The 17511-nt window shown below is 51.4% G+C and overlaps 6 protein-coding genes across 6 annotated transcripts; 4 read left to right on the top strand and 2 right to left on the bottom strand.

The window, feature by feature from the left end:
* Positions 1-549: 549 nt before the first annotated feature.
* GLRG_04113 (aldehyde dehydrogenase) lies at positions 550-2260 on the top strand (the record flags this gene model as incomplete). The annotated part of the gene is made up of 4 exons (XM_008094798.1): positions 550-677; positions 748-947; positions 1030-1222; positions 1282-2260. 4 exons carry the CDS (start codon positions 550-552, stop codon positions 2258-2260), a joined length of 1500 nt encoding a protein of 499 aa, XP_008092989.1.
* A 536-nt stretch (positions 2261-2796) lies between these two features.
* Positions 2797-3564, top strand: GLRG_04112 (DJ-1/PfpI family protein; the record flags this gene model as incomplete). Its single annotated transcript, XM_008094797.1, has 2 exons — positions 2797-2827; positions 2906-3564. The coding sequence occupies 2 exons, from the start codon at positions 2797-2799 to the stop codon at positions 3562-3564; spliced, it is 690 nt and encodes a 229-aa protein (XP_008092988.1).
* A 630-nt stretch (positions 3565-4194) lies between these two features.
* On the bottom strand, positions 4195-6860 carry GLRG_04111 (glutamine synthetase; the record flags this gene model as incomplete). Its single annotated transcript, XM_008094796.1, has 2 exons — positions 4195-5679; positions 5733-6860. The coding sequence occupies 2 exons, from the start codon at positions 6858-6860 to the stop codon at positions 4195-4197; spliced, it is 2613 nt and encodes an 870-aa protein (XP_008092987.1).
* A 1622-nt stretch (positions 6861-8482) lies between these two features.
* Positions 8483-9701, top strand: GLRG_04110 (succinate-CoA ligase; the record flags this gene model as incomplete). Its single annotated transcript, XM_008094795.1, has 5 exons — positions 8483-8624; positions 8676-8711; positions 8771-8868; positions 8932-9310; positions 9367-9701. Coding segments are annotated over 5 exons (990 nt in total), but the record flags the coding sequence as incomplete, so codon positions are not given.
* Positions 9702-12225: 2524 nt separating this feature from the next.
* Positions 12226-14826, top strand: GLRG_04109 (copper amine oxidase; the record flags this gene model as incomplete). Its single annotated transcript, XM_008094794.1, has 4 exons — positions 12226-12575; positions 12633-13492; positions 13546-14480; positions 14539-14826. The coding sequence occupies 4 exons, from the start codon at positions 12226-12228 to the stop codon at positions 14824-14826; spliced, it is 2433 nt and encodes an 810-aa protein (XP_008092985.1).
* A 1345-nt stretch (positions 14827-16171) lies between these two features.
* Positions 16172-16925, bottom strand: GLRG_04108 (uncharacterized protein; the record flags this gene model as incomplete). The annotated part of the gene is made up of 2 exons (XM_008094793.1): positions 16172-16786; positions 16887-16925. 2 exons carry the CDS (start codon positions 16923-16925, stop codon positions 16172-16174), a joined length of 654 nt encoding a protein of 217 aa, XP_008092984.1.
* Positions 16926-17511: the final 586 nt, after the last annotated feature.

Here is a 17511-nt window from a genome sequence, read left to right as displayed (position 1 = left end):
AAACCACCATGAAGAGGGTCATACTGTTACAGCACTTCTGCCCCTCAATGCCTCCATATCTCTTGGTCCATGCCCCGCAAGTACCCCTCACAGCGTCAGGGGGCTTCACAAGAGGGAAGTCTCCGTGATAATTTCGATTGAAGTCATTAATCTTCCTCAATTTAAGTAACTGAAGATCGTAAGTCTGTATTGGGAGACTGAAAGAGGTAAGAGTTCCATGTCGTCTTCTGGACTTGAAAAAGAAGAAGGACGACTAGCGCAATGCCTCTAAGGAAAGGCTCCTGGTAGGTCAGCCGACGGCCTTTTAACGGAGATATTATCCGATATCAGCTTTCGGCCAACTGCGGGGGAGGTGTCACAAGCATGGAACTCGCAAGCTTTATCTGTCACGGATGCTGTGCGATAAGGCCCTGCCCGGGAGTGTGCCCTTGTTCAAACCCACATCTCCTCGCCATCCGTATCATGCATCCTAACGTTCCTTAACCTGCAAAAGCCACAAAACACTCTTGTGTTGCTACTCCGTCGAATTCTATACGGTTTGCAAATAGAATGGAAGATATCACTGTTGAGCTCACTGCGCCTAACGGGCAGAAGTGGACTCAGCCAACCGGCCTTTTCATCAATAACGAATTCGTGCCCTCATCTACCGGCCAAACTATTCCTGCTATTGACCCGGCGTAAGTCTAGTCACCTCGCGAACTTGGCCTCCATTGCATGTATCATCATACTTATAAGTATCGTTTATAGTACAGAAGAAGAGATTGCGTCAGTCCACGCAGCCAGCGCAGATGATGTCGATAAGGCGGTGAAAGCTGCTGCTGCGGCGCTGAAGAACCCCGCCTGGAAAAGCCTATCGGCATCGGACAGGGGCGTCCTCATGGCCCGTCTCGCCGACCTGATGGAATCGAATAAGGAGCTGCTAGCGACCATCGATGCTTGGGACAATGGTAGGAGACAAATGATGCTAAAAGCCCCCGTTTCGAGTCCCTCGCGATCGTCTCAGTCAATTTGCTGATTGCTTCTACTTAGGCAAGACTTACACCGAGGCATTGACGAACGACCTTGTGGAGGCTGTAGGTGTTATCCGCTACTACAGTGGCTGGTGTGACAAGATTTTCGGCCAGACCATCGCTCTGCCAAACAAGTTTGCCTACACTATCCGGCAACCCATTGGTGTCGTGGGTCAGATCATCCCATGGAACTACCCTCTTTCCATGGCGACGTAAGTCTAAACTAAGCTCAACAATAGGAGTCGTTCGAGTAACGTGTGTGCCACCGTAGATGGAAGCTCGGGCCTGCTCTAGCCTGCGGGAACACAGTAGTTCTCAAGGCTGCCGAGCAAACCCCGTTGAGCATTCTCGTCCTCGGCCGTCTCGTCAAGGAAGCCGGCTTCCCCCCCGGCGTTGTAAACTTCATCAACGGCCTGGGTAAGGATGCCGGTGCCGCCCTCGTCCAGCACCCGCTGGTGGATAAGGTTGCTTTCACGGGATCAACCGGGACCGCAACAAACATCATGAAGATGGCCTCGGCGACGTTGAAGAATGTTACTCTCGAGACCGGCGGAAAGTCGCCGCTGCTAGTCTTCAACGACGCAGACCTCGAGCAAGCCGTCAAGTGGGCACACCTCGGCATCATGTCCAACCAGGGCCAAATCTGTACAGCCACATCGCGGATCCTTGTCCAGAAAGATATCTACGAAACCTTTATTGTTCAGTTCATCGAAGAGATCCACAAGACGAGCAAGGTAGGCAATCAATGGGACTTGGAGACCTACCAGGGCCCGCAAGTCTCGAAGCAGCAATACGACCGAGTCTTGGCCTATATCCAAGCCGGCCGCGACGAGGGCGCGACGGTCAAGACCGGAGGTGAGAGGCCGGCGCACCTCGGCAAGGGGTACTATGTTTCCCCAACAGTATTCACGGACGTCAAGAGTGACATGAGGATCTGGCGCGAAGAGATCTTTGGGCCCGTTGTCGTGATCCAAGAATTTGGCGAAGAGGCTGAGGCGATCGAGATCGCCAACGACAGTGTCTATGGTCTAGGTGCCGCCGTCTTCACAACGAACCTGGAGAGGGCACACCGCGTGGCCTCTGAGATCGAGTCAGGTATGGTGTGGATAAATAGTAGCCAAGACTGCGACCCTAGGGTTCCCTTTGGTGGTGTGAAGCAGAGCGGCATTGGAAGGGAGCTTGGTGAGGCGGGTCTCGAGGCGTATAGCCAGATCAAGGCGGTTCATGTAAACATGGGCAATAAGCTGTGATGGACCAGTTGAGATTTAGGGGTCAGCGACTGTGGGACTGTGATTATTAGTCTGTTTAGCAGCCTATTTTCCTCTCGTAGAAAGCTGCCCTGCAAAACTTGCAATGGAAAAGACCAGACGTTCTGCTAAACCGCCATCGGGATAGCTATAGATATGCTGACACGCCTTCATAAAGCAATTCTCAAGAGACGATGCCATGATCTAAAGCGCTCGGCGTCTGAGTCCAAAGATCTTTCTGTCCTTTTTCTCTATGATTACTAAAACCCCGCAAACTCCCTCTTTGCTGACCTTACGTAACTCATCGATCTCCGAGCGTGCTGATCGGCCTTCCGTGTGCACTCATCCCGAGACTTAAACCTAGCTATAACCAAATCGCACCAGTGCTTAAACATCGTGACAAGCATCCACTGTTACTGATAAATAGAATGCTCAGCAGAAGAAGCTGTACCATCACCTTATCAGTGCTCGTCAAGAAACCCACGGCGGCCGTCTCAATCCCATTTCCCCGCGTCGGGCCATTCAGTCATATGCCACCAATGGCTCAGGAGTGTGATCGCGTTGCCGGCGGTGAGTCGAACGAAGATGGTTAACATGGCTCAACTGAAATCGTTCGCAGTCTCGGGAATGATTCTGACTATCTCCCAGGGAAGCCTCTCAACTTCGGCGTGGTGCTCTTCCCAGCATTCCAGGCGCTCGACGTCTTCGGGCCTCTGGATGCTCTCAACTTGCTGTCCCGGTCTTACCACATGAACCTCTACACCATCGCAGATACGCTAGACCCTGTGTCGACCAAGCAGGACACCACGCACCAGCCTTCCACCACTGACTCCGACTTCGGCCAGCGCATCGTGCCGACTCATACCTTCAAGACGGCCCCGCCCCTCGACGTCCTCATCGTTCCAGGCGGACAGGGCACGCGGTACCCGAGCGTCAGCACAGCCATCGACTTCGTCAGGCAAAGGTCCGATTCGCTGCAGTACCTTCTCACCGTCTGCACCGGTTCGGGCGTGGCGGCGCGGGCTGGGGTTCTGGACGGGAGGCGAGCGACCACAAACAAGCTGTCGTGGAAGGAAACAATCGCGCTGCGGCCCGAGGTGGAATGGGTACACAAGGCACGGTGGGTGCGGGATGGGCATATTTGGACATCCTCGGGCATCAGTGCCGGCATCGATCTGACGTTCGCCTGGATCGGAGCCGTGTACGGCAAAGACGTCGCCAAGAACATTGCCGACAGGATGGAGTATACCCCGGTCGAAGATCCGAGCTGTGACCCCTTTGCGGGCCTTTGGGGCTCGAAGGAGTAGTCATATGGTCCGGAGTGAGGGCATAGCTTACTAAAAACTTCCACGAGATCAACATCACAAGGCCACATGAGGCTATTGACTCTGACTCAAGCAAACCTACCTCCGCTGCTGATGGGACTAGGACCTGAAACAACTTTCTCAGCAGCGATCATATCCTCACGGGTAGAAAGTAGCCCAGGGATGTTAATATCCGCCCTTTTCATTCTGGAGTTGAGACTGAAGAGCGAGAGCGGGCGCGAAGGGGAAACGGAAACAGAATAGCCATAAATGCCCTCGCTAAGCTGTCGGTCACTGTAATCGTGTTGAGTTAGGTTATTTGACTGTTGGCACCTAGGATTATCACGCGCGGTCTCTCCCAACTTAGCAATCAAATACATGTTGCAATCCTATCAAACTTATTCGTAGAATCACTACTGCCGATAAGTTGCATGTTGATCCTTCATGTAATAAGATATTTGCCACTTCACCCTCTGCATAACCACAAAATGTTCCGCGGTCCGGAAGCTTCGTCAGTAAATAAATTTTGCTGCGCAATAAATGATACATTTATTCCGCCTGGAGCTTGACGAACATACGTGTCAATGGGAACAGCGCCCGTGAACGTATTTAAGTATTCGCAAATCCTACATTTTAGTATCGTTCCATTATCCATTGCCGTCTATCGTCGCTGCTCATGGCATCCAAATTCTTCATTTCCTCTTCCTTGACTGTCACATACCTTTCGATCAAATCTTCGCCTAGCACTTCGTTCATGACTTCGTCCGCCCGTAGGGCTTTGAGAGCCTCGGGCAGTCCTGACGGGAGCATTTGCTCCACGCCCAACTCCTTCCGGTCGTTGGGCGTCAGGGATGCAGGGTCAACTTCACAGTCGCCCCAGGTCAGCTTCTCTCCCTGTCCAAATCCGTGAGTCCCCGCGCCAAGAAGGGCAGCTATCGCCAGGTATGGATTAGCAATTCCATCCATGCACTTGATCTCCCAATGGCTGTCCTCGATCTTGCGTAGGGGTGTCTCCCTGTTCTGAGTGCCCCAAGTGACCCACCGACCACCGGCCCATGCCCCATCTTGAACTCTCTCATAACTGACAGGATTACTGTAGGTGAGGGCGGCGATGGCTCGAAGGTGTTTCAAGATGCCAGCATAGAAGGGATTGTACGTCTCAGGCTTAGAACCGCCGGCCGAGGTAATTGACATGTGCATATGAGCTGCTGTGCCACAGGACGTCGGGAACGGCTTCGGGTGGAGGGTCATTCTGTAGCCTTCGGCAGTAGCGATACTGGATATGACCTCGCGGACGTACAGAAGCGTATCTACCGCTTCCAACGGTGGGGCGTGTGGAAGAATGACTTCAAACTGACCAGCTGCGCTTTCGGGGTGTATCTGCTCGATGTAGATGCCTCTCGCATCTAACTCAGCGACGGCTCTCTCAATGACCTTGATGAAGACCGGATTGACCATCATGCGGGAAGTGGACCAAGCATGCCCGTCATTGGTAAGAGTTCTGTACTTGTCAAAGGCGCTACCAGTGCGCTCGAGAAGAACAAGCTCGATTTCGAATCCGAGGTGGAATGTCAACCCGTGTCGAGCAGCAATCTCAACCACTCGCTGAAGCAGAGATCGTGGACAAAGAGGAACCGATGATCCGTCTTGCTCTCTAAAGTCGCCAAAGACGCTAATATGGCCATCTCTCGGCCCTTCTTGCAGAGAGGTAAAGTCGGGATGAAGTCTGTATTCTCCTGTGCCGGATGCCCCTGAAACAACATGGTCGTTTTGCAGGAGACCAAGACTCGCCTTGGTGATGCTAAGCGAAAAGTCTCCGACTTCATTGAAGACAGAAAGAACCTTCCGCATCGGCACAGCACGGACTCGCAACGTGGCGGTCATGTCGTTCCAGTAAATGCGAAGGTACTGTGGCGGCTTCTTTCCATCCAAAAAGGCTTCGAGGATGTCGAGGTCACTTCTCCCGGACAGTCTCCTCGGGTTAATGTTTGACTCGTTAAAGTCGAATTCGAGCCCTAAGTGATAAACATGATTCGAGTTGTTGAAAAGAATGTCTTTCACAAGTTGAGTGCCCTCACGCCAAGTCATGTGTCCTTTGCGAGCATATTCGCACAGGACCTGGAATAATCAACGGTGTGTAGTGAATAAGTCATGGGGGGATTGGTATATACCTTTTCCAAGACTTCTTTTACTTGCAGCACGGCGAGCAGGTAAGTTTCTGGGAACCAATGCCCATCTGTGCTCCAAAGGATTTTGGACCAAGGGCACAGCTCAAGGACTTGCCTCAGAGCAGTTTCCTGGCCGTCTCGACTCAGAAAAGGAAATATCTCTCCAATATCGGTGTACACATTAGAGTAGACGCAAGCCAGGTACCCGGCTTCCCTCATGAAAGGGTAGCTGGCATGGAGCAGGACAATAGGCACAGTAGGATATTGCCGAATGAACTCTTGGAGATGAGATGGCGATGCAGAATTGAGGGTGATATCATTATCACCCAGACCAGTGTGGAATTGAATTGGTTTCTTGCCGGCGCTGGTGGTGTTCCTGATAAGGCATGCGAGTCTGTGAACCAAATACTCGTTCAATCCTTGGTGATCGACACGCGTGAACGCCTTGTCGGTTCCTTGTGTATAGTTCCCGTAGATAGTCTCGAAAGCCTTTCTGGCTGCAACGGCATCCGGTCGTCTGGGGATCGCGAGGCCAGTTCTATAACAGATGATGGACTTGAAGCCAACAACTTCCGGATCAGCGATGGCTTCCGCAATACTCTGGTCAAACGCCTTAAGTGCCTGTTCAAACACGACACCGGCATATTTGGAATTCCTTGCGGCTGTTTCCTCCTTGGGTAAGTGGTTGTTGATGATTTCAGCAGCGATCTTCTCGATGCGGACAATTCTCTTTGCCGGGCTTGGTGTAATGTCACTGAAGTACGTGTAGGGGTATACCTCATCCTCGCCGTCTAGACCATCATCTACAAGGACAGACTGAATGCCATTCAGGCACTCAGCGACCCAGGAGTCGTAGTCTTCAATGCGCTTTGCCTCGATGGCATTGACGACGGCCTCCCAACTGGGCTCGCATCTCAATACTTTAGCAAGCTGCTTCACAGCACGCAAGTGGGCCAGACTGGTCAACGAGGCGTGGATCGCATCTCCATGAGCTTCAGTAGTGATGGAAAGAAGTGGATGGCGCCCAATGGCGTCGAGGTCCAGCAGTGGATGAGCATGGTTGTCGATAATGGGTGTCGTCTGGATAGTGTGGCTGAGAAGAGCCTGGCCAGTGAGCTTCGCGGGATCCATTTTCGCGGAGAAGGACCACCGGGAAGGTCAGATGCAGCAGATGTCGAGATATTTCTGATAAGCGTTCAACCGCAAGTAGATGTCAGTACTCAGCCTGAAGATTTGGTTGCGGAGGTGTGAAGATGCCGCTGATCGGAAGGGAGGGAGGGGTAGGTGATTTACGACCAAAATGACGTGAGACAGTCTTACTAAGGTATGTCTTTAAGGCGGTTCCTCTTCAGGTCGCACAGCTGAGACGTTCTTACTGCTGACCTGCCGTCCCCATATGTCCCGTGTCGATGCGCGACTACGGAGAGACAATGTCTCACAACTATTGGGGTTACGTCTTCCTATGCACAATTCAGGTGGGGAGGCTGACACCGAGAGTGACTCTAAAGCCAAGTAGCAATGCTTACGAGTCGAATAAAGTTCGTACCCCGCAATGGAAAAGTGCAAATGTGCCACATCAAGGAGTGAATTGGAGGAGCCCAAATTGAAGCCTTGCCCGCACATACGCATCACTGCTGACTTTCTTCTCGGTCTTAGCTATGCAAAGCTGCCAAGGGCGGATAGGGTAGACGAGGACAAAAACAAAAGGGTGCGGGTACCAAACGCCGTTGCCCACGGAGGAATACTCACCAGCCCGCCTAATAACCCCGTGCACCACTAGGTTGACCCACTGACACCCGGCACCTGCCGGAACAGAAGCGGCGGAACTGGCTCCGGACGTATCGTGTCGTATTATACGCCAGTAGAGGCTCCCGTGCCTCTATGAATTACAAGCACCACGTATACCACACCAAGCGATAAGGGATACATTAGCTTTGGCGGTTGCCCTGCATAGACAAGTACGAACCACTTTGCTATCCAATTCCCTCGGGGGAGTGATGCGGCAACAACCTTAGCGCTAGCGTCGCGCAGGTCCTCGAATCGGCACTTGACATGGCATCTTTGGACCGATGTGGACAGGGTGTAAAGAAACCACCTCTCCAGAAGTAAAACCTGGAGCGTGGGTTTGTGCATACAATTATTTTCAATAGTATGTGGTAACGAAGTGGTTGAGATATCAAATAGAGTTGCTGTAATCGACATGCAGTAGCATATCGTCGAGCTTTCAAAGATCGATAGAAGTGTGAGTATCGTCACCAAGTCACTAATCATTACTGGTAATATACTGGCCGATATATCTGTATTCCAGTTGATGCCACCTTTGCCAAATGCAAAATAATTCTCGACCTGCGAGAACGAGAACTGATTTGCTTCTCCAGTAGACCATGGTCATGGGCGCTTCCGAGGTTTCAATGGCTACGTTTCGGCAACTCAGGTCTGATACCTTTTGGATGGGCATTTTATGCAGGCTCTGGCTTGATGACTCAGAGAAGTCTGTAGTGGTTTTGATCGGTACGACCTAGCGGAAGTGGGTGATGTTTGGGGTTCTCAATGTATTGCTGATGCGGGGATAGCCCAACTACGCAAGTGACATCACCTCTCGGCTACATCCACGTTATATAACCGAAACCACCCAGCGAACGTCAAACAGAGCTAAAGGAAACCTCCACAGATCTCCTCAAACTCTTTCGACTGTCGGCGCGCATCCTTTGCCAAGTAATAACCAAGTACTACTCATTATGGCCAGTCACGTTTTACCCAGGTTCATCTGTTTACAGCCCAGCACAACTTGGCTTGTTAAGAAACTTTTTTCGTCCACATCTAGGAAATTCTCTCAATATGACAACACAATTACAAACTTGAGAATAGACAAAAATACAAGGGTGATATATCAGGGTACTTGAGCTCAATACCCTGTGCAATCAGGCTGGCACTGACGCCGCTTAGGATTTACTGGTAAAGCGGCATGTGAACGACTATTACGTGGTGACTGCTGTGTTATTCTGTGGCTTACTGGGAAAAGGCTACCAAAAATGCAAAAGACACGATTGAGTACGGAACCAACATTGTGGGCGGGGTGTCACCTGGGAAAGGAGGGCAGACTCATCTCAGTCTTCCACTTTTCAACACAGCAGAAGAGGTACGATACATTCAATTTCCACCTTCAGAGTATCCGACTGAAAACACTAATTCCTGCTTCAAGGCCATGAAGGCTGTCAACCCGCATGCAAGTGCTGTATTTGTACCCGCGCAATTTGCAGCCAGTGCTATCATCGAGGCTATTGAGGCTGAGGTCCCACTCGTTGTGTCTGTTGCTGAACATGTTCCAATCCACGACATGGCGAGGGTTCATGAAGTGTTGAAAGCGCAAAATAAAACTCGACTTGTGGGGCCCAACTGCCCCGGTATCATTGCACCTGATCAATGCCGTATCGGAATCATGCCATACAAGCAATACACCAAGGGCGTAATAGGTATTGTCTCAAAGAGTGGGACTCTGAGTTACGAAGCTGTTGGTGCGACTACCAAAGCGGGACTTGGGCAGAGTATCGTTGTAGGGATGGGAGGTGACTTGATGCCTGGTAATTATTGACAGCCTAAATTTATGTGTTGAGATGTCTGACCAAGCCGAAAATAGGAACTACCTTGCTTGATGGCCTCAAGTTGTTCTTCGACGATGTTGAGACAAAAGGCATTATTGTAATTGGTGAAATCGGTGGGGAGGCTGAGCTCAGAGCTGCTGAGGCCATAAAAGCCTACAGAGAGTCAACTTCGAGCCCAAAGCCAATTGTTGCTATGGTTGCTGGAAGAACAGCGCCGCCCGGGAAGACGATGGGCCATGCCGGTGCTATTCTTTCACCAGGAGATGTGTCTGCCGATGTAAAGGTTAAGGCGCTTCGGGACGCGGGTGCAATTATTGTGCCTCATCCAGGAACGATGGGCACGGAGATGAAGAGACTACTGAGACTATAACGTAGGTATGGAGATGTTCCCACCAAGTACGGTTGATCGTTTTTTGCCGAAATATCAGTCTGTTTCAAGAATTCAGTCACTTGGGGGCCCTGTCCGGTTTCTTCTATCTGTCCATTAGTGATCGGAACTAGGCAAACGTTGTTTCTGATTGTCTTTTCGCAAAACGGGGAATCATATTCATATCAATTAGTCAACTTGCTGAATATGAGACACTACGGCCCGGTTCATGTATCAAGAATTAGTGCGAAGCTCCGTGCGAATTACACTCGTGCCAGATATCTGACAACGTATACTTTAAAGATGTTGATATATTCATTTAATATTTACAGGACAACCACCGAATGTAAATAAGAAGTGTGCGTGGGTGTATCAGGTCTTTATTAGACCTATATCACCCTGAACAATGAATATTTCTTTCAACCCGAGCCTCAGGACGTTGATAAGAGACAGCGGCTGAGAGATCAAATAATCGACGCGACGACGCCAGTCTTGAAGTTAGCGGGGTTGACTGAGAAGATTGATACTGAACCCAACTTCGAGTACTTGTTAAAGGGACAATGAGTCATCATATCAGAAGACCGACTCGGAACATTTGATAAAGCAACTTGGGATCAGTTACCAATTCATTCACCTGGTTCTTGTACGTCCAAAGAATCCTAGGGGGAAGCTTTTCTGCTCCACGTCTGGTAATCATGACCATGGGTTATTGCCGACATCGGAATCTACAAGACTTTGGATATCATATAAAAACCTCACGAATAGACAATCTAATCTCCTGCAGGAAGTCACCGTTTAGTGAAATCTCTCAGGCATTGGCCTTTGGAACCCCTCGCGCATCGATATCAGACCACTGGACCGGACGTGGGGGGACGCCGCAGCAACCACCAAACTTCAATCAAAAGTAAGATAGGCATGGTTCTATCCAACCTTGTCAAAAGTCTGGCAAACTTTGCATATCAGGTAAACTGGGCGGCTGTCTAGACGTTTTACCTATCAGATGCGGGGAAGCTTATCAGTGCCCTAGCACGGAAAGTGGAGATTGTTTTTTGATGCTTAGGGTGCCAGTCACCACGCAGTTGATTGTTCATCGCGAAGAATCTTCAAAATTAGTTACTCAGGCTGTCGTTTTATTATTATATCTTACCTGAAGTCAATCTTGTCCTATCGATAGATGAACCGAGCAACTGTTCTACTAGCGAGTTCCCAGACTCATAGTTGTAAGCACAGAACATCACAACTTGCTTGCTAGGTTGGTGCGGCGATCAAGATAAGGCCAAAAGATGGTCCACAGTATTTATTTCAACTCTATCCGTACATCTAGTCAAAGGCTGCATAGGTCTCTCTCTACTTTGGAGGATCGGGCTTTACCTACCACGTGTGGAGCAGGGGCAAAGATTGCACCTCGAAGCCATACCAAATCTACCGATATAACCTTCAACGGAATGGTTCATGTTTAGATCTCCACACGGAACTCACGGACATGCGCCATGCCCTACACTCCCACCCGGCCCTCCACATTGTTTTAACGCTCACCGAGCCATCTGTGGACCCGTGAAGGCAAGATATACGTGGCTGGTGACTCCGCATAATTGCACTTGAAGATAAGCCATCTTAGTCAACGAGTGACACGGGAATATCAATCGGCGTTGACCTTATAGCCTATCAGTTTTATGGAGAACATTGCTAGCCGGTTAACGTTGCACCGCATCACGAATGCCAAGCCGGCCATACCCATACCTATCCCATTGAGTGCCAAGTGACCTCACATAACCCAAAGGAGGGTCTCTGTAAGTGATTACTGACAGCTATTTGACAGTCAGCCTGGATTGCTGTAGTCTTATTGGTCTGAGGTTATGTGAGGTCACTTGGTACTTAATCGGATATCGATAATCCACCCTTCTACCAACAAAAGGGTCACTGTAGCTTTTCCACATCTCATTTTCCATGATAGGGCCCGCCAGCCGCGGCCCGCGATATCAACCATGCCCGGCTTCGGTTCAATCCCTGAGGCATACGTCATATGTATTCCACAGGCAGTAGCTGGACGCAAAGGCAACTCAACTCCACGAGTCGGTGGTATGTGAGAGACTACTGGTTGGAAGCAAGGTAACACCACTATCTCGACCAGGGGTTCCCGAAATCGAGTTACCCCTCAGCTCGCTTCTCAAAACCCTGGCATGCGGATGAGGCTCCCGCTCATGATATCCTGTCTCGTTCCTAGCGGCGCGCCATTCTACTAAGATAGGTTAGCTTTCATCCGAGGAAGGAATCAGGACTTTTGTCAGTTGGTAATGTCAAAACGGCGCTCAAGGGTTTTCACCTCCGATGCAACCATATCACCGGTGTCGGGATGATCTCCGTGAAGATATTCTAGCCAGTGCCCAGAGTTCTGGTTGGGTAAAAAGTATTTAAGTCCAGAGGCACACATCGAGTTTCCTCTTGATCAGCTGACATCTTAAGAGCTATCCTGACATTCCGAGTCCTCATAAAGTAGGCACGACATTCAGTTCTGCCTTTACAAACAATGGGCTTTTCTTCAATAACCCAGGCCTTTGGCTTGGGAGCTCTGCTACTTCTGGGCTCTGACCTCATGCCACAAGTCAATGGACTGCCAAAGACTCCATGGGCTCAACAGCGCGCCAAGGGGCATGGCAGGAAAGCCCTCAGCCAAGCCATCAACAAACGACAGTTCGCCAACAGCTCTGAGCCCGCTGACTGCATCCCTCACGATCCTCTCGACATTGAGGCACCCAAAGAGAACATTTGGAGTGGCCTGACGGGCCCAGAAGCCGCAGGCGTCACCCAATGGCTTTTTGCTCAAAAGGAGCTGAACCTGACTGTCAGCGACAACGCTACAGCGTGGGACAACACGATGTAAGCAATCCCAAGGGTATTACACACTTTTTGACGATTATTCACCCGGTTCAATAGTGCCTTGGTAGAGCTCATGCAGCCTAACAAGTCTGATGCGCTGGCCTACATCGATGGAAGCGGCCCCGCACCAGCCCGCTACGCTCATGTGGTACTTGACTTCCGCGCTTCCGAAGATCCGGAATACCAAGACATTCTCGTTGGCCCTTTACCAGTCACCAATGACACCACCAAGTGGGAGCGTCTTGAGTACCCGTACACCCGCAAGACGAGCGGAAGAGTCCGCAACCTGGACGCCGATGATGATGCCATGCAGGAATGGCTTCACAAAGCTGGCAAGAGCGTCGCTGACATCACCAAGGATCTCTGGAATGCCACTGCCCAGGGACTCGATAACGACACACTGGCAATCTGGGGCATCGACCCATACTACCAGGATGACGGCCGCGTTCAGCGTTGGGACACATTCTGGAGCATCCCCGGCTCCATCTTTGATGTACAGTCCATGCTGCCCATGGGACTGTTCTTCATGTCCGATGTCACGGGACGTGACCCTTCCAAATGGTTCATTGAGGGATGGTATTACAACGGCAACTTTTACGAGACTACGGAGGAGTTCCGCAACGCATACTGGAGCGGCAATGTCGAGAAGCTTGGTGGCAACTTCGCCGGTGACTGGTCAGCCACCGATCAGCAGGGCGAGATCCTCCCCAGAGACACCATGGCTCCTCCGACATCAGTTGCTCCCCAAGGCGCTAGGTACTCTGTTGACCCTGACAGGAAATATGTCGAGTGGATGGGCTGGAGCTTCTACGTCGGCTTCACTCGCGACACGGGAATGGCTCTCTACGATATCAGCTACAAGGGTCAAAGGATCATTTACGAGCTTGGTCTTCAAGAGGCCTTGGCTCATTATGCTGGTAAACTTTCTATCCCGAATGACGAAAACTACGAATATCTGACTAGTCTCTAGGAAGCGACCCCACACAGTCTCACGTGGCATACCTCGACAGTTACTACGGCTTCGGTCCTTTCGCATTCGAACTCCTAAAGGGTTACGACTGCCCATCATATGCGACATACCTAAACACTTCTTTCTACGTGGATGAGACCACGCATACGCATCTGAATAGCATCTGCATGTTCGAGTTCGACGCCGATTACCCGATAGCTCGACACAGTTCAGCAGACTACGTAGCGGCCACAAAGAACGTGTACTTCACCATTCGCTCTGTTTCGACCGTCGGCAACTACGATTACATGTTCAGCTACAGCTTCTTCCGTGACGGCAGCGTTTCCGTCGAGGTCCGCGCCTCCGGCTACATCCAGGCCGCGTTCTACGCCAAGAACGACGAGTACGGCTTTAAGATTCACGACCAGCTGTCCGGGAGCATGCACGACCACGTGGTCAACTTCAAGGCCGACTTTGACATCTTTGGCACCGAAAACACCGTTCAGCGCATGCACCAGGTGCCCACGACCCAGGTATACCCCTGGTCTAAGGGCAAGGCGTTCAACACAATGAAGTTGGAGCGGGAGTTTGTTGAGAACGAGGACCAGGGCCGTTTCGACTGGAGCTACAACAACCAGGACCAGCTCTTCGTCCTGAACCAGGACGTAAAGAACAAACACGGTGAGCACCGCGCCTACCGCGTGCTCCCCTACACTGGCTCCGCACACTTGACGGTCAAGGACTCGAATATTCTGAAAAGCTCGGGCAAGTGGGCCGAGTACGACATAATGGTTTCCAAGCGCAAAGACACGGAACCTCGCAGCAGCCACCCGTACAACAATCAGGATACCGAGAACCCCCCTGTCAATTTCGATGCATTCTTCGACGGAGAGAGTCTGAACCAGACGGACCTTGTCCTTTGGTTCAACCTTGGCATGCACCACGTTCCTCACACTGTAAGTTTGAACAGCAACGCTTCATGGGTCGAACAGATGATACTGACTCGGTCAACAGGGCGACTTGCCTACCACGGTCTTCACCACCGCACACTCTGGGATCCAGTTCATGCCTGCCAACTATTTTGATGTCGGCCAGAACGTTGAGACGGTCAACATGGTCCGCATCAACTACTCCAACGGCACAACCAGCGATGTTATCACTTTTGGAGCCGAGACGGACGCCTGCTCGCTGGACTATGAGCCTACTGAGGTTGACCTGTGGGACTACAAGGGAGATGTCGTTGTTCGAAAGTTCCCTTACTCGCCGGATGACCCATACTATGAGACGAACGCCATCGTCTAAGGAATCTGTTTCACAATTTGGCAGAATAATGTCGCTTTCTGGATGTTTTATGAGAACCACGAGGCTACGACGAATGGAATGAAAGTATTCTTTGAAACAAAATATAGTGACGGGCTTGACTGATGAAGAAGTGTGCTGATGTCCAATTGGTATATAAGCGTAGTTTTAAAAGAGATTCTTGAGAAAGATTATCCTTTTCAACGATAGCATATGCCTGATCTTGAGTATAGATAGTAGCATTGGTGATAGTGGTAGTAGTAGCATCAGTATCAGACCTAGTGAACACCAGAGAAGTTTAACCGGATAGTGCAGGGTGCTCGTACGACCCCTCAAGACCATCTCGGCGATAATCATAGAGTCATATTGTTTCGAGGCTCTGAGGCAAACCGCCTGATGGGTACGACTTACAACCAAACTCGTGACGTGGGCCACGGAGCTCTGTCGTCCTATGGTGGGCAAGACTAAGGCATGACCGGACTGCAAATCACTTAATGCCACTGTATAGGCGAGAATTACAACTGCAATGACCCAATCACATTCTACTTCGCTCTGTTTCTCTGATGACCAGCTGTGGGACATTCAACCAGGCCAATCTGCTACCAGACACATGGGAGAGAGGCTTCAACACTTGACGCCCCCCCTTTCGTAGCCGCTGCCCCTGCTGCTCGTGCTTCAATGATTCCCGCGAAGCGCAGCGCCCCCATCCACCGGGCGACCCGAAGTCGCCAATCCTAATATCAATAGATGAAGTCCACAGCTCCCCCATTCCGTGCTTGTCGTGATCGATGGAAGTGGGCCCGATCCAGAACCGTTTCTCTCCAGGCTGTTTCCCGTTTCGCTCAGATAGCAGGATACAGATGCGGAGGCCAAGCTTTTTGCGCCAACTTCGTGCAGAATGAGCTAGCTAGGCTCCCCTCAACCCTATGATCCTCTTCTTGTCTCGATGAGATCGTTCGTCCAGGACGTTAATGAGAGTCGCGGTGGTAGTTACTGCCGACCCGCCCATGCGGCCGGGCCGATGCTCCGGTAATCCCTGACCCGCTCCCGTCGCAGATATATCGGGCCAAGAGCTCCTTCCCGCGAGTCATACGGAGTACTGCTCGGACGATGGGGCCTGCGGCGAATTTGATTAATTGCACAACACGGAATTTCTCCGCGCACAAAAGTAAAATGAGATCAAGTGATACAGGTACCCCATTAAATGGATCTTGGGAATACACCTGCATGTTGATTAATCAATTGAAGCTAGACTGAGTACAAGCTACAAGCGAGAAGATGGAAAATTGAAACCCCATTAATTGGCGACAATTCAAACCGCGAAGCAGGCGGCGGAAATATCCAAACATCAGAAGAAGCCACGGCCTCGCGGGCGGAAGCTGACAGCCCTGCCGTACTCGTTCAATGCCACCTCCGAGCCGGCCCCCACGATGTAGGAGCAGCGGTCCAGCTGCTCGCGGGTCTCGAAGCCAAGTGGCCACTCATCTTCCATCTCTTCCCTCTTCTGGGTCTTGGGCTTCTCATCCCTGATGCGCAGCTTCTCGAAGAAGACGTAGGCGGCGTAAAAGACGCTGCTCGTGTTGCCGGCGACCGGGCCCTTCTTTTTCAGGAAGTTGTCAAGCAGGTTCGACGCGATCTTGTGCGTCGAGCCGGGGGGGTAGGCGGCCTTGACGAGGGTGCGCAGGAAGGCGGCCTTGGTGACGCCGCCCCGGCGGAGCAGGCGGCGGATCTTGGTACGCACGTCTTCGCAGGTGTCGTAGATGCGGACGCTCATGTCCTCGTCACCGTCGAGGTAGATGCCAGAGAGGTCTGGGAGGGGGCCCACATCGTCGACCTTCTTGGTCGTCTTCTTTTTTTTGGGAGCCGGTTCCGCGGTGGCGGCGGTGGCGGCGGCGCCGGCATCACCATCGGTAGCGTCTGACTTGCGCTTGCGGGACCTGGAGGCTGGGGGCTTCCCGGCGGGCTGGATGAGTGTCGCGGTGTTAGTGCTGATGTCACGCGCGGGTGCAGGAGTAGTCTCGGGCACATGGCAGATGGATGCTGGCGCTATTGGGGGCCCTGACGCGGTTCGCGTCGGTCTCGCTAAGCGGCGCGGGTGGCATTTTCTTCTTTTTCCTTTTTTAGGAGTAATTTATTCTGACACGGATGCAATTGGGAATGGACGCGGGTCCGGCGCAGTGAGCTGAAGCTGGCCTTCCCTTTCGGATGTTGTCCGTTGAACAAATAGGTCACAAAGAAGCGATTCCATTACAAGAAGCTCGGCTGCACTGCGGAAAAGGGCAACCAGGGCCGTAGCTTGAGGTGCGGGCGGGGTTAGGAGATATGTCGTCATACAGTAGGCACGTAGGTAACAGACACGGACCACGGATACTAGACGGACAACATTGTAGAGAAATATGGAGTGACTTTTTTCTTTTCTTTTTCATATTCTTTTCCTGTATCTTTCTTTTTCTTTCCCCTTGAAACACCAATGGAGAAATCACTACATTGTACTACCTATGTATTATGTGCGTTTGGTTGTGCAGGAACGGGAGGTTCGACCAACATGGCTACGCGGGGCACCGGAATATGCTAGAAACATGTGGCGAATTGGCCGGATAAGGTGGCTTAGCCAGGCAAGAGAGTCGGAAAGAAAGAGTGGAAAGAATAATGGGAAAGGGGGCATGGGATGGCACGGCTTGTTGGGTG

Source organism: Colletotrichum graminicola (assembly GCF_000149035.1).
Source record: "Colletotrichum graminicola M1.001 genomic scaffold supercont1.13, whole genome shotgun sequence".
NCBI classification, from domain to species: Eukaryota; Fungi; Ascomycota; class Sordariomycetes; order Glomerellales; family Glomerellaceae; genus Colletotrichum; species Colletotrichum graminicola.
The sequence above is the reverse complement of the archived record's forward strand: the minus strand, read 5'-3'. Positions and strand labels throughout refer to the sequence as shown.